The sequence below is a fragment of the Antedon mediterranea genome, chromosome 10 (genome assembly GCF_964355755.1).
Source record: "Antedon mediterranea chromosome 10, ecAntMedi1.1, whole genome shotgun sequence".
Taxonomy (NCBI): Eukaryota; Metazoa; Echinodermata; class Crinoidea; order Comatulida; family Antedonidae; genus Antedon; species Antedon mediterranea.
Genome location: NC_092679.1, coordinates 21,569,033 through 21,584,583, shown reverse-complemented (window position 1 = coordinate 21,584,583; position 15,551 = coordinate 21,569,033). Strand labels below are relative to the sequence as shown.

At 33.9% G+C, this 15,551-nt stretch overlaps 1 protein-coding gene across 1 annotated transcript; it reads left to right on the top strand.

Annotated features, from left to right (window-relative positions):
- The first annotated feature begins 6,254 nt into the window (after positions 1-6,254).
- Positions 6,255-15,337, top strand: LOC140061025 (activator of 90 kDa heat shock protein ATPase homolog 1-like). Its single transcript, XM_072107426.1, has 10 exons — positions 6,255-6,481; positions 9,643-9,722; positions 10,363-10,473; positions 10,770-10,855; positions 11,255-11,375; positions 11,708-11,793; positions 12,162-12,308; positions 12,828-12,929; positions 13,095-13,146; positions 13,357-15,337. Exons 1-10 carry the CDS (start codon positions 6,402-6,404, stop codon positions 13,527-13,529), a joined length of 1,038 nt encoding a protein of 345 aa, XP_071963527.1. The 5' UTR covers positions 6,255-6,401; the 3' UTR covers positions 13,530-15,337.
- The last annotated feature ends 214 nt before the right edge of the window (positions 15,338-15,551 follow it).

The following is a 15,551-nucleotide window of genomic DNA, read 5'->3' as shown; positions in this document are numbered from 1 at the left end:
TCAAAACACAGTATCGGAAGTACAGGGTTAAAAGGTCAAACTGGGCGACGCCATTTCACAGCATGGAGCAGCGCCCCCTCCAAACTAGGAAGTCAATTACTCTACCCCCCCCCCCTCCCCCTAGAGCATTAGCAGAACCCCTCTATGATTTTGACTTTCTAATTTGATGCGGGCGCCCTACTCCTCAGTCAATTACTCTACCCCCCCTAGAGCATTAGCAGAACCCCTCTATGATTTTGACTTTCTAATTTGATGCGGGCGCCCTACTCCTCAGTCAATTACTCTATACCCCCTCTAGAGCATTAGCAGAACCCCTCTATGATTTTGACTTTCTAATTTGATGCGGGCGCCCTACTCCATGGCTCACAATGGCGCCACCCATAGCTCTATTCTATCCCACAATGCCTTTCGAAATTGTTACGCGCTTCGGACGAACAGGAGATTCTTGTGTTATAAGTTCTTTGGTTATATTCAGAGAGCGTCATTCTGCTGACGACTGGGAGCATTCTCGCTCTACTTCTCTACGGAGCGCCATTTATGCCTTTATTAAAGATGTATTGTCCCCCTGAAAAAAATAATTCTTAACAAAATTTTTGTTAAATATGCCATTTTAATGTAACATAATAGTTATCCACTTTGCAAAAATGTATTTAGTGAATTTTTCATTATTATTTTCTATGGAAGTGATTAATTTTATTAAAACTACAAAATAACATATTCAAAGTCTGATTCAATTAATCTTCATTTTACATGTTTTTGGGGGACAATACATCTTTTCGTATGTTAATACTGTGCTCAAATGGATCCAATTTGGCGACAGTGGAGCACAGTGAAAAAAATAGAAATAAAGTCATTTAAGTTTCAATATCTTTTCGTATACAAATCCGGATGGATAGATGTTCAAAAATAATGGAAAAGGGCGGACCTCAGTCTAGAGACTTCTGGTCAGTTTTAAAAGGAAATAAACGAACAAACAATGTTACATCTATAATAATTCCGGGAACGGACAATGTAACATCAGACGTATACCCATAATTAAGTCCTCGTTAACCAATTACTTTAATACCTTAGGTAAGAACAAGGCCAACAGCCATTAAGTCGCGTGCTACAATGCATAGTGATACCGGACCGACAGACAGACCGACAGACAGACCGACAGACAGACAGACAGAGAGACCGACTGACCGACATAGTGAACTATACTGACCGAAATTACTGAACATGTTTAAAAATGTTGAAATGTTTAAAAACATTTATTTTTTTTAAATTTACACGTGCGTAGCCTGTCACTTTCGACGTGCTCGTATAACGTAATTTCGAGTTGAAAAGTAAGTCAAGAAAACAGAAATCGGGCAAAAAGAGTGCGCAATAACATTTAACGCGCAGTGCGCGCGCAAAAATATGCGCACTCATGGCAATTTTGTAAACGCTTAAAATTGCCTGAAATGTACTCTTATTTCATCGAAAATAAATTTTGAAAATGTTAAGCGCGCGTACGCATGCGTTACATGCGCTACGCACGTAATTGTATTGCCATATGATGATTTATGCCCTGAAATTTATGAGTACCAAATTTTATTTAATTGTGATTCATGGTTGTGAAGATATGATTACAAACGTGATTTCGTTAAATCGTGCGTAGACCGCGTAATTTTGTATTGCGCACCGTGAAAACATAACCACATTGATTCCTGGCCATAAGGAATATACTGTGAAAAATTGACCTAGCTAGATTAAACTGATATCAAGATAAGGTCAGAAAGCGATAAAACGCATAGTGATACCGGACCGACAGACAGACAGACAGACCGACAGACAGACCGACAGACAGACCGACAGACAGACAGACAGACAGACAGACCGACCAACCGACATAGTGAACTATAGAGTCGCTTCCACGCGACTAAAAACTTAGATGTAGAGAATGATCTATTTAATGACAATTTAGCTGACAGCTACAGCATAAATGTTCAAACCGCTACTCTGGATAAACTCGAATTCTCATGTGAAGATGTAAAATACGCAGTCTCCCTATGTAAAAAAAAAAAAGCCCGGGCAATGATAATACAAACAACAAAACAATAGTTGCAACACGTACTGTATAAACTGTTTAAAAGGCTCTCCCATCTCGAATGTATACCAGGAATGGAACAACGGCACAATAGTTCCTATATTTAAAAAAGGCGACCGGCGAAATTTAGATAACTAGGCCTATAGAGGAATTACCTTAAACGCATGCATTGCTAAGATCTCTATAGTCGAATAATTTCTCGAAGAATATCAGAATTCCTTGAAGAGTATGATTTAATGTATTAACCGAAGCACAAGGGGGCTTCCGTAAAGATAGACGATGTGAAGACCATATCGTCACCCTTAAAAGCTTGATAGCTACTCGACAAGCCGAGTGTAAAAAGACATTTTTGGCTTTTCTCGATTTCCGAAAAGCATTCGATACAGTCTGGAGAGAAGGACTAATAAAAGCATTATGCCGAATCGGTATAAAAGGTAACCTAATTAATATCGTACAAAATTTATATGAGAATGTTAAATGTAAGGTCCAATTTGCTAATTTAGAGACAACGTACGATATTTGATATCGATGAAGGTGTTAAACAGGGATGCTCATTATCGCCAACACTCTTCTCAATATACATCAATGAATTACGTATAATGCGAACAACTCAGATCTAGGTGTTAACATCTTTAACACTAAAATTAATTGTTTATTATGGGCCGACGACGTCGTGCTAATAGGAGAAAACGAGAAGGAACTTAAAATGCTCTTACAAACTACTACAGAATTCGCTAAAGAATGGAAAATGTCATTTAATTATGATAAATCAAATGTCCTTATCACAGGATAAAGGACCAACTTATATAGAAAATGGAGGTTAGGAAACAATTCTATAACAGAAACTGATAAATACAAATACTTGGGAGTATATATTTCTCGTACGTTGTCGGACAATCTTCACATAGACGAAGTTATTAAGAAGGGTAATCGCATCATTGCGTATATTAAATCCATTATAAATGAACAAGATGATTTTAACAGAATTTATTACGGGGACCTATTATGGAAATCTATCGGAATCCCTACCATTAATTACGCATGCTCAGTTTGGTACTGTAACGGGAAAACAACAATGGCAAAAGTTGAAAACCTGCAGTTTTTAATGGCGAGAACCATTCTTAAGGCTCCGCGTAACGTTGCAAAGAGGCAGCTCTATATGGTGACTTGGGCTGGCAATCACTAGAATCGCTTCAAACTACTCTCGGATTAAATATTTTAACCGCCTAAAAACATGGAGAAGGACAGATGGTCCAATGTGATTTTTAACGCCATAAACATTCTTGAAGATAAATTAAAATGGGGATGGTTAAATCAAGTTAAAGAAGCCTTACATAAATGTAACATGGGTGATATGTTCACCAACGAATCACCTGGTAATTGGTTAACTCAATTTAAATGCAAGAACAAAGATATCGATAATAACGAATGGCAGAAGAGAGCACAATCAAAATCATCTCTGACACAATATATATTGTACAAGAATAAACCGATACTAGAACCATACCTTCTTTACAAAAATGACTTTAAAAGAAGTTGTTTGAAATTTAAGGCGAGATCGAACTCTCTAAACCTTGAAGGTAGGACGAGTACGGGTATGTGTGCACTCTGCAATAATGACACTGAAACTATCGCACACTTTATGTTAGAATGTAATACATTTAGTAACTTAAGAGAAGAAATCTTCTACCCAATGAAATTACAATTAATGAATAACGGGTTTGAACATTATTGGAAATCTTTCTACGAAGGAACCTCTGAAATGAAATTACATTTGTTATTAGACAATTTATATAATGAAAACGTTGTTCTTGGGGAAATTTTTGACTTGGCTTGTAAAAAATACCTACAAAGTAGGCCTACCTGGGATACCAGGTTAGATATTATATAAGAAATTACCAACATTACCCCAATAATTAGCCTATTTGGGTTTTACATTAATAAACTAGTTTACTTGCTTATCTAACTTCAAATACATATAAACATATATTTGTGTTTATCTCGATTTTTGTAAAAATAATCATGATTATGTATTATTTATACTTTTGACCTATTGTATCTTTATACTGTTATTGTTTTTTTAGTTTTATTTTCTATGTATAAGTTTTTGGTTTTTTTTTAGTCAGACATTTTAGCTTATTTAGTTTATACATTGATAGACCAAATACAATTTTGAAAAATAGAGCTGCATGGTTCCCGCCCGAAAAAAATGGCACTTCACATGATTTTAAATTATATGAAACAAACTGTATAAGAATCACCAGGACAATAGAGCTTGTCCCCGGAAAGTGCACCTATTCTTTGAAATATGAAATGAAATATTAAGTCTCCAGTATTAGCCCACCATGGTTGGGGCAGAGCTAATAATGAAAATAGAGCCAAAGAATCCTATACTTATACTTATTACTATACATAATCACCTATGATAATTATGATAATGTTAAAATTTCAACTATCCAGATGCGACTTCAACATTTAAGGTGGGGTTCTACTTTAAAACTCGACTTCGTATAAGGCCTACCCGGCAGCGGAATTGGTCTAAGCTTCGAAATTGGTCTAGAAATGGCATCTTTGCACATGTTCTATATTTAATTTTATTTCACTCTCCATTAACCCCATACAAAAACCATCGGAGACAAACTATCTGTTTAAAACATGTTTATTCTGAGGACGGTGCAGCCGCTTACACACCGTACCAACTACCATAAAAGTTTATTCATAACATTTTACAATACAATATCTTGCATGAATCGGACATTTTCGTAATGTAGCAACATTGATTAACAAAATAAAAATTTAACAGTTTGGGCGTGTTGACCGCGAATGACTAACAATACCATATTTCCCACTACACCTGCACAACCATTGCATAACATAACAACGCACGGCATACCAAACCGTTTCGTACACCTGCGATGAAAATATAAAATTTAATTTCTTTTAAAATTGAGGGCGGCAAACATAAAATTTACGAGATCGAATAATACAGGTTGAAAAAAAATTAAATAAAAAAAAGATGTTAAATGTGCTCTCCCTGCCTCAGCACTAAGGCCCTGCCACAGCCTTTTGGGGTCGTTTCCAGCACATCACCAGATGCATTGATGTTGTCGCCTCATGATGTGTGGTGGAAAGGGGGACGTATAATTCTGTGAACCCCAAACACAGTGGCCGCATGCCTTTAACTCTATTCCACCAACCAGCGTGGGAATCGAACCCACGACATACGTGTTGTTAACACGACGCTCAGGCGACTGAGCTAACTGGTTATTTTGGTTTTGAAAAGGTTAATGTGATATTTATGACGAATTACGTAATACACGTATAAATAGACTATTATCAGCTGTTCAGTCATGTAATACTTTGTGGCCTAACGGGTAGTGCTCAGCTTTAGGTGCTCTCAGCTCTAGTAGATTGGGTTCGAACCTCTACGGATGTTTTTTTTGAAATAAAAAATAAATAAATAAAAAAAACTAAAAAATAAATAAAATAATGAATATTGTTTTTCTTTTATTTTGAAAGAGAGATATTTTGAGGGTTATAAATGTCACATGCCTAAAAACAACCTTTTTTAAAATCAGTTGCATGGCATTATTTTCCATTAAATAGACTGCCATTTAAACCTCGAAAAGAAACCCATGTGCTCCTTCATTTTAGTACTCTGGGTGGGCTTTCTTTCCACATGGAGTTCTTTTCGAGATTACTTTTGCAACTAAAAGAGGGGAGCTGATAGGTTCCCGGCCGGCCGGAAAATGTTTTATTTACATGATTTAAACAATCTTCTAATGTAAAAATTAACAACATCAACATTTAACTTTTTTAATCTGCTAAAGGGAACACAGAGGATATTATTTCTGAGGACGATCAAGCATATTGATCAAAACGTCGAGAAACTCATCAGTTTATTTCAGAACTGTGTAGGCCTATCACAAACTTAATTATCAACAAAGGATTTTTTTTTCTTAAATTTATTAAAATTTAGTGACTTTATTTCTATATACCACTGTGCTCAATTGAACCCAATTTGCCACCAGGGGAGCACAGTGTATTAAATACAAAATAATTTATATTAAAATTCAGTGACTGGACCGCCAGACAATAAAAGTTCAGTTCAGAGAGCCATATATAGAGCCGATGCATTTTGGGTAATTATATTACGCTCGAGTTTTCACACGCGCCGCTTACTAAAATGTTAGGCTACACAGTAGACAATAATTCTCGAATGTTCTCAAGGATATTTTATGTTTAAAACTAGTGTAAAAAAGAACACCGGTCTTATCATCATTTATAAGATCAATTTTAAACATTTACTTTTATAACAGATATTAGAAAAATGGCAAAATGGGGTGAAGGTGATCCTAGATGGATTGTTGAAGAAAGGCCTGATGCGACGAATGTAAACAACTGGCATTGGTAAGTAAGTTTGTCGTTATGACTAGAAAAACGCACTTCTCTCCTGAAGACGGAAGCCGGATGCGCAGGCGTAATAGGGCTAGGCCTAGCCTAGCTGACGTCTTTGTTTAATGTTTGTATGTTGTTGATTCAACTGAAGGCAATGTTTGGGCCGTCTCTATCTAGGCCTAGGCTACTTCTAGGCTAGTCATTCATGTGTTTCTAAATTCTAGTGTAGTAGCAGGTGTCTCTCTAGCTAGCTAGGCTAGGAGGAGAAGCCGATCACTCCGGCCGCGCTTCCCTCCGGCCGCCGTATCAGTTTGGCGCGATGTTATGCACTCCGGCCGCTATTCAATTCGACGACTTCCTGTGCAAAGGGGCCGTTAGTATGGAGCGCCCATATCTACGTTTTCTATACTGTTCAGTTATAACAAATTCTTGGTGACCAAATAAATTTTAAACAAAAAAGAATTTAAATGGAACTAGCCTAGTTGAATATTTATTAGCAACAATTTTACTTTTTTCATTAACATTCAAAGAAGTTGGAACTGCTTTTTCTTTCAAACTTAACTTAACAAATAATCAAATACCCGTCTAATTATAAATGCTTGAATAACAATATTTAATTTTTTTCTATGTACATTTTATAGTTAAATTAGTTAAAAACCTTATTTTTATAATACTTCTTGCCAGTAAATGTTGTACCCATACTTACTAATAATAGTTAATAATTAATTACAGTCCAATTTACAATGATTTTATATTTTTATTTATATATGATAAAAATAATATGACATATAACTGATAACTGATAACTTTATTTTCGTCCACATAGGAAAATATTTTGAGTGCTTTTCACAAAATTGTACAGAAATATATAAAAACGTTTCATATAAAAAAAAAATTAATTACAATATTTAAAAACACTATATATTATTTAACAATGTACAAGTATGAACATAAGACTACAATTAACTAAATAAAAAATAAAAAGCTGCAATACATAAAAAATTTCAAAAATTATGCAAAATCATTTAACAGTCTAATAGAATACGGAACAAAAGAATTAAAATATCGCATAACCCTACTATTGCACGATCTCAGCACATTTAGTCTTTTTGATCTCATTTTAACATAATGTTTATTTAAAGGGTGGTTTGAGTCGTCGCATATTTTCATAGCCTTATTTCTTATGATTTTGTTGCAAAGGTCATCCAAATTATGTCTAGATCCTGTGATCCTACCTACTTTATTTAATATTCGTTGTAATCTGGTTTTTTCTTCTGTTCTACATCCACAGAACCAGGCAACACAACAGAAAGTGAGCACACTCTCAACAATCGAAGAGTAAAATAAATTTAATACAGTTCTATCTACCCCATAATTTCTCAGTTTTCTGAGAAAGAACAGTCGTGTATTTCCTTTTTTTATAGTATTTTTACAGTGTTTCTCCCAGCTAAATTTGTTATCAACAGTCACACCTAGGTATTTGTAGCTTTCAACAGATTCAATTTCCTGATTATTAATTTTTAGGGGAGCCAGAGCAGTACATTTTTTTCGAAAATCAATTATTACTTCTTTGGTTTTCTTTTCGTTTAGCAAGAGGCAATTTGCCTTACACCAATTCGAAAAAGCAACGATTTCATCATGATATTCAGTTTCACTAGCTCTGTTTTTTAATAGGCCAACAATGGCGGTGTCATCCGCGTATTTTAAATAATGTATGCTACTAGAAGTTGACTTACAGTCATTGGTATATAAAATAAATAGGAGGGGGCTTAACACACATCCTTGGGGTGATCCTATATTTGTGTTGATCACACTCGACTTATAGTTACCAAGAGATACCTTCTGTGTTCGATTGCATAAGAAACTTTCAATCCATTTAATTATGGATGGGTTCACCTCTAGCTTAATCAACTTATCTATTAAGATGGCAGGATTAAGGGTATTAAATGCTGAGGAGAAGTCAGCAAAGGTAACTCTTGCATAACAACTTAAGTTATTTGTATGCTGGTTTAGCAGTTGGGTAAGAGTTAGTATCGCATCATCGACAGATCTGCATGATTGGTATGCAAACTGATATGGATCAATTAAATGGGATAAGGGAGTAATAATTGAGTTACACATAAATTTTTCAAAACATTTCATCACTATCGAGGTTAAGGCTATTGGGCGGTAGTCATTCAAAATCTTAGGGTTTGGAATTTTGGGTACTGGAATAATAGATGCATCTTTCCAGACCGATGGTACAATATGATTATCTAACGACAGTTGAAACAGTTTGGTAAAAGGAATAGACAGTTCATGGGCACATGTCCTCAGAATACAGCCGCTAATGTTATCAGGACCACTTGCTTTATTTCGTTTCACTTTTTTGAACAACTTTTCAATTTTCCAAGGCTGAATCTTAACTTGATATATAGGGTACATTGCAATCAATTACATTAATTAATCACATTACAATTAATATACTAGCCTATTACATTGGATAAAACACATAAATTATTTTGTTTTATTAGACCTATTTTAAAACACTTGCGATGTTGTTTTGATCTTGAAAGAGAAAAAAATATACTGTATGTTACAAATGTTTATTTTGATTCTCTACAAAAAACGTGTCTCGGTTGTAAAAGACTAATTGGGCGCCCCATATCTGCGGCCGGAATGAATCGCGGCCGGAGTGAAGCGCGGCTGGAGTGATCCGTATTCGGCCTAAGTAGGCTGAGTCTAGCCTAGACCTAGGGCCTAGCCAGCAGACTAGGCCTAGGCCTAATAAAATACAATTTACTCCATGATACAACTAAACTGGAATGAAAACAACAAATCTAATAAAATGCAAATTGTAGTGGAATAAAGTTAAGAAGGATAACACTGTAATGTGTAGTAATTAGTCATAAAAATACTATACAACAAAGCATGAGATGCGATAACTAATAACAAAAACAATAGCAATATATGTGCGTGAATGACGCGCCATAGAAATCTGTTGTGGCCGAAACTGTCTGTGGCCGAAACGGTCATATGCCGCTAGTAGGCTAGGCAGGCCTAGCTAGACCCTACCCTAGGGCCAGGCTTATAGCAATGCATTCTTAATATAGAATAGGCATATTCTAGTAGGCCTAAGTTATATTTATTATTTGAATATTACTGAATTTCTTTAAAAAATTCTTTTTTTTTAGGACTGAGAAAAATGCATCAGCATGGTCGAAAGAGAAGCTGCTGAATTTACTTATGTTTTTGAAAATCGAAAATGAGAAAGGTAAGATTAAGAATTCAAGATGTTCTGAAACGAACATAATGAGAATTTGTTTAGGCCTAGTTTACCACCACGCAGCAGCAGGAGGCGGTGTCATAAATAATCGTTAAGAAAAGATTAGAAAGATTTCAAAATAATTTTTTTCCTGACATTGATTATTGTACAGAAACCCTTTGTTGTGAACTTATAGAGATACGATTATTGTTAACGATAGCGTCGAATAACGTCAACAGGCCTAGTTTACCACCACGCAGCAGCAGGAGGCGGTGTCGTCATAAATAATCGTTAAGAAAAGATTAGAAAGATTTCAAAATAATTTTTTTCCTGACATTGATTATTGTACAGAAACCCTTTGTTGTGAACTTATAGAGATACGATTATTGTTAATGATAGCGTCGAATAACGTCAACAGGAAAACAGGCTTTAGAAACAACAAGTTTACATTTTAAAAATATAAATGAAAAGTTTTCACAATATAATAAATAAAAGTTTGCGGTACACAACGTATAATATATTTTCAAAACTAATATATGTGGTGCACCACAAACTTATATCCACATTTGATTTCGCCATGCAAACTCTCAAACAATTTTACTATATTAGAATTACTAAATTGTCTTGACTAATTTTTTTGTGTCTAAAGGTACTTGTGAAATCTGTGAATTGTCTTCAATAGAGGGCGAAGCAACTGCGAACAATAGAAAAGCTAAATTGATTTTCTTCTATGAATGGGTGTTAAAACTGGAGTGGAAAGGTTGGAAAACAATTACTGTTTTGTGTTTATTGGCTTTTGTATTGCTTAAAATTGAATGTGAAGTGCATTAAAATATAACAAACAAATTTATAAAATATAACCCATTGTAAAACAATCACAATCTCTGTTTTTTTTTAAATTGTTGAAGGATGGTATGTATGAAAACACACACACTGGCTTGTTCGCTTGACAAATTTAATTACAATCTACCTGAATCTATTAAAATCTAAAATTTAAAAAAAATTAAAATTATGTTGGAAGGCAAAATTAATTATAATAGAAATTGTTTTTTATAGGTAAATTGAAAGATTGTGAAACAGAGTTGAAAGGTCAAATTGAAATTCCAAACTTAAGTGATGAAAACGAACCATCAGACATAGATGTGAGTAAAAATAGCTGTAAACATTTTTGTTTGATCTTAATCTTAGTGGAGCTGTAGCTTGTTGGTTAACATACTTGCCTCCTAATCCCAAGGGCCGGGTTCAGTCCTGACCTAGTGCTAAGGTTGTAACTCCCGACTCTTTCAACTCCACTCCCTAAGCCTCAAATAAGACTTAGTTATAAGTTTTATAAGCACGATAAATTATTAAATAGTTTATCTATCCTGTAATTGTCCAGTTACTCGCTGTTGGTTGGATGCATATAAAAAACAATAAATACAGAATAACATTGGAAACAGTCAAACTTATAAGGATAAATTAACTAAGCCTGAATAGGCTCATATGCATGAAGCCCAAACTTGTATACTATTATTTCTCTACTCAAATTTTTCTCATTGTAGATAATCATTACAACAAAAAAGAACACGGAAGAATCTAGAACATTAAAAAGCATCATGTTGGAAAATGGCATTGAATTGATACGAAATCAACTTGCTCAGTATATCTCTGCACTAAAAGCTGGTATATAAATTCTTTATATTATTATATCTTTTATTTTTCTTGATATTTGGCAGGGAAATTAGACATTTTGATTTGTTGAAAGTTGGTTTTAAAGTTTTATGCAACTTTGTTTTATGTTTTATCATTTCAGACCTTTGTTCTGAGATATAATTAACAAACAAAACATATTTAGAATCATTATATTAAACTATATTTTTAAGAGAATAATATACTTAATTTATTATTGCTGAATTTAATGATCAGAAATATTTATATGTATGTAAATATTTACATTTAATGTTTGAGAAAATACTTTATAATTTGTTTATCTGAATTTTTTTTTCCTGAAATAGAATTTAGTGTTGGGATGATTTTACCTACTGATAAAAAAGAAGTTACACCGCAGAAAAATTTTACAACACAACCAAAAACGACTATGGTAAGGCTTTGGGATATTATTAGAGAGTGAGACTTTCGGATAATGAAAATGTTAAGATGGAGCCACATATTCCCGTCATAATAGGCAATCAAGCTGTTTTAGAACGCTTTTACTTAAAGTCGTATTGTTCTCCAAAAACATGAAAAATAAAGATTAATAAAACCAGACTCTGAATAGTCCATTTTGCAGTTTTAATACACTGTAGTTATTCACTTCTGAAAATAAAAATCAACAAAAATAATTAATTCAATTATATAAAGAAACCATTAATTGAAACAAAAAAACATTGTGTGACATAATATTTAGATTTTTTGCTTTTCAGGTAAATAATTTGTTTTCCAATCAATTATCTATTTTTTTTCCCTTAGGACCCATCAATAGAAACATCAAGTCCGAATGGCCTACAAAAGCAGTCACCAAATCCTGGTGTTAAAATTCACACAACCAAACTGACATGCACTGAGAAGTTTCTATGTGCAGTGGAGGATATATACAAAGTACTAACAGACAAAAATGTGAGTGAACTTTGAACTTTATAAAGTTTCATTTAAAAACTATGGCACGGTAACTGTGCCAGAATAGTAGTAGCTAGTTGTAAACAATGTAACTAGTGAGAAAATGTGTTTAATTAGTTTTAATTAATTGGTAGTTTAATTAATTCTACAAAAAGTTGAATTTTAACGAAATTGGTAGATAAGGCCTCAAGTACTTTTGCTAGACTAAAAAGTAACACTTTTTTTAGTGCAGATTTTTAACTAGCAATTGCGAAAAATCAACTACAATTGCAAATTGCTAGTTTGCCAGAGTGAATTCTGAGCCCTGTTCTATCTAAAGCTCTGTCCACACTATCAAAAAAGTATGGTAGTGATATGCCCAAATATGGTAGTGATAATGACATCATCATGTCCATATGGGCACATCACATTTTCTTTGTCGCATAAAGTTTGAAGCATGTGTTAAAGGGAATTGGATGTTTTTCATATTTCTTTTAATAGTATGTCGTTATTATAATAATATGATATTTTTAATAACAGAGAGTTGAAGCATTTACTAGGAGCTCAGTACAAATGGAAGCTACGAAGGGAGGAAAGTTCTCGTTATTTGGCGGAAACGTGACAGGTGTCTTTTTAGAGTTGGTAAGTAACTGTACCATCTAACCGATATCTCCCATCATATCCTATTGTCCCGACCAATCAAATTGATTCCTGTGACTGGATTGTCATCAACAGAATTTAACATCCCTATTTCAGGAGGCAATTTTAGTTTAAATTTAAAAGTTTTTGAACTTTTTTTAATTACAGGAAATGGACAAAAAAATAGTACAAAAATGGAGATTTAGCAATTGGCCAGAAGGTAGGTTACACTGAAAAGTTTTAAAATAGTAATAAAATGTGTAAATATGGTAAATGACAAAAAACCAATTCCTGTTCGTATTTATTTTTAATGCGCAATTTTGTGAAATATATGAGAGTATATATGTCCTATTGATGGCAGAAAATTGCATGTCAAATTTATGAACCACCTTATATCAAATATACGGTAATTTAATTTTTTCTTTTACAGCACACTATTCCATTGTGACCATGAATCTTTCCCAAGGATCGGATGGAGCAGTCGTAGATCTTGTTCAGACAGGAGTACCGGATAAGGAAGTAGAACGAACCAAACAAGGATGGAAAGAAAACTTCTGGGGCAGAATACGACAAACTTTTGGATTTGGTATTAATCTCTTCTGACCGTAAATTACCAAATATATTTTAAAAAGCTAATATATCTGAATGTACAACAATTTAACAGTTTTTTATGTCGCTTATTGGAGACGTACTTCCCTAATTATGATCCAAATGATTGGCAATAGTGAAATAGACTATAAATTGTCTATGCTATCAGACTTCATGTGATATGCCCATATGGTTATTCTATGCTTAAATATGGTAGTGATATGACATCATCATGTCCATATATGGGCGCATCACATTTTTTTGACACATAACGTTTGATAGTGTAGACAAGGCTTTATAGTTGATGTGTGATTGTCCATTCACCCTAGATACATAATATAATTTACTGTATCTATGGCGATATACTGTACATTGGAAGTGGTTAGCAATAATATTTCTATAAGAATTACATCATCTGCAATATAGCTAAAAATAATTACTTTGCTGCTAAAATTGTTTTCTTGTAAATAATATAAGAAAATTAAATGTTTTCATTTTGTTTTTTTTCCCTCATTTTTAAAAGGTGTCCTTAGTAGCTGAGCAGCTTGCACAAAATATATCTGTATAAGTAAATATTGTTTGTAAATTATATAAAATCAGTATAAAGAAAACCGTGCCAGTAATCTCAAAATAAAGATCATTTCGAATGTAACCTTTGATTTATGTAGATTGTTACTACTAGATATGCAGATGAACAGGGATGTTATTTTGCAGGATGTTGTGTGCTGGTCAGGGACACACCGTCAGTCTTCCACCCACCCTAAAGCTCTGTCTGCACTATCAAACTAGTTTTACCCAAAAAAGTGTGCCCAAAAATGGTAGTGGTATGCTTAAATATGGTAGTGATATGACATCATCATGTCCATATATGGGCACATCACATTTTTTTGTCGCATAAAGTTTGATAGTGTAGACAGGGCTTAAAGATTATATTTTCTTCTATCCAGCCTAATTTCAACATAGTACCCCCACAAGAAACTTTGGTACCTAAAAGAACTTTTATTTTTCCGATCCCCCTTATGTCTTAAATACCCAGCCCTGTACTTCTCATAGTTACATCCCTGAATGCCCTACGGCTTAATGCATTTATTTCCACAAGTTAATGGTTGGTTTGCAAGCTAATTGTTTATGTCTTCATAGTGACCACTGAAATAAAACAAGTATTCATTGGAATATGGCATTAAGTATATGAAATTTAAGCAATTAAGTATGTGTGTACAGGAATAAATCTCAAAATGTTTTAAGTGGTTTTCCTTGTTGTTATTCTTAAACCTTATTTGAGAATGAGAGGCGTCGACCCATCGTAAAGTTCTGTCTACACTATCAAACTAGTTTGACAAACAGTGTGATGTGCCCAAATATGGTAGTGATATGATGTCATCTTGTCCATATATGGGCACATATATATATACATATTCCACTTGGGACACAATACTTGAATTGACAAATTGCAGGGGCTTAAGTGGCCCTGGAGTATGAGCAGTCCAATGCAACTACATAGCGTTGGAGAGGGGCCCCTTAGGAGTGCCAAATCAGGGGAATTTTCCCCCTGCGTTAACTACTGATCACAGGTGACAGTTCAGGTAATTGGTCAAAATACTTGGGCTTACATCCTTGCATCCTAGTAGAATACAGAGGCCCTCCACCTCAATAAACTCTTGTTGGTCTTTTAGCGCTGTGAGACATCCGTAAATAGTGCTTTATAAAGGCTTGGTATTATCATTAATTTTATTATTTAAGACAAGAAAGTGCTATTCGGTGAGTTTGCTTTTTTGTTAATCTTTTTTGTCTTATACCATCTTTAAAGATGTATTGTCCCTCAAAAACATGAAAAATGAAGATTAATTAAATCAGACTTTGAATATGTTTTTTGTAGTTTTTATAAAGTTAATCACTTCTGTAGAAAAAAAAATAATGTTTTCACTTATAAAATCACAAAATAAATGATTAAAATTCACCAAAAACCATTGGCTGGCAGCCAATTTGACAATTTTTTGCTTTAAATTAGAGTTTTTTCAGGTAAATACATTTTTTCAA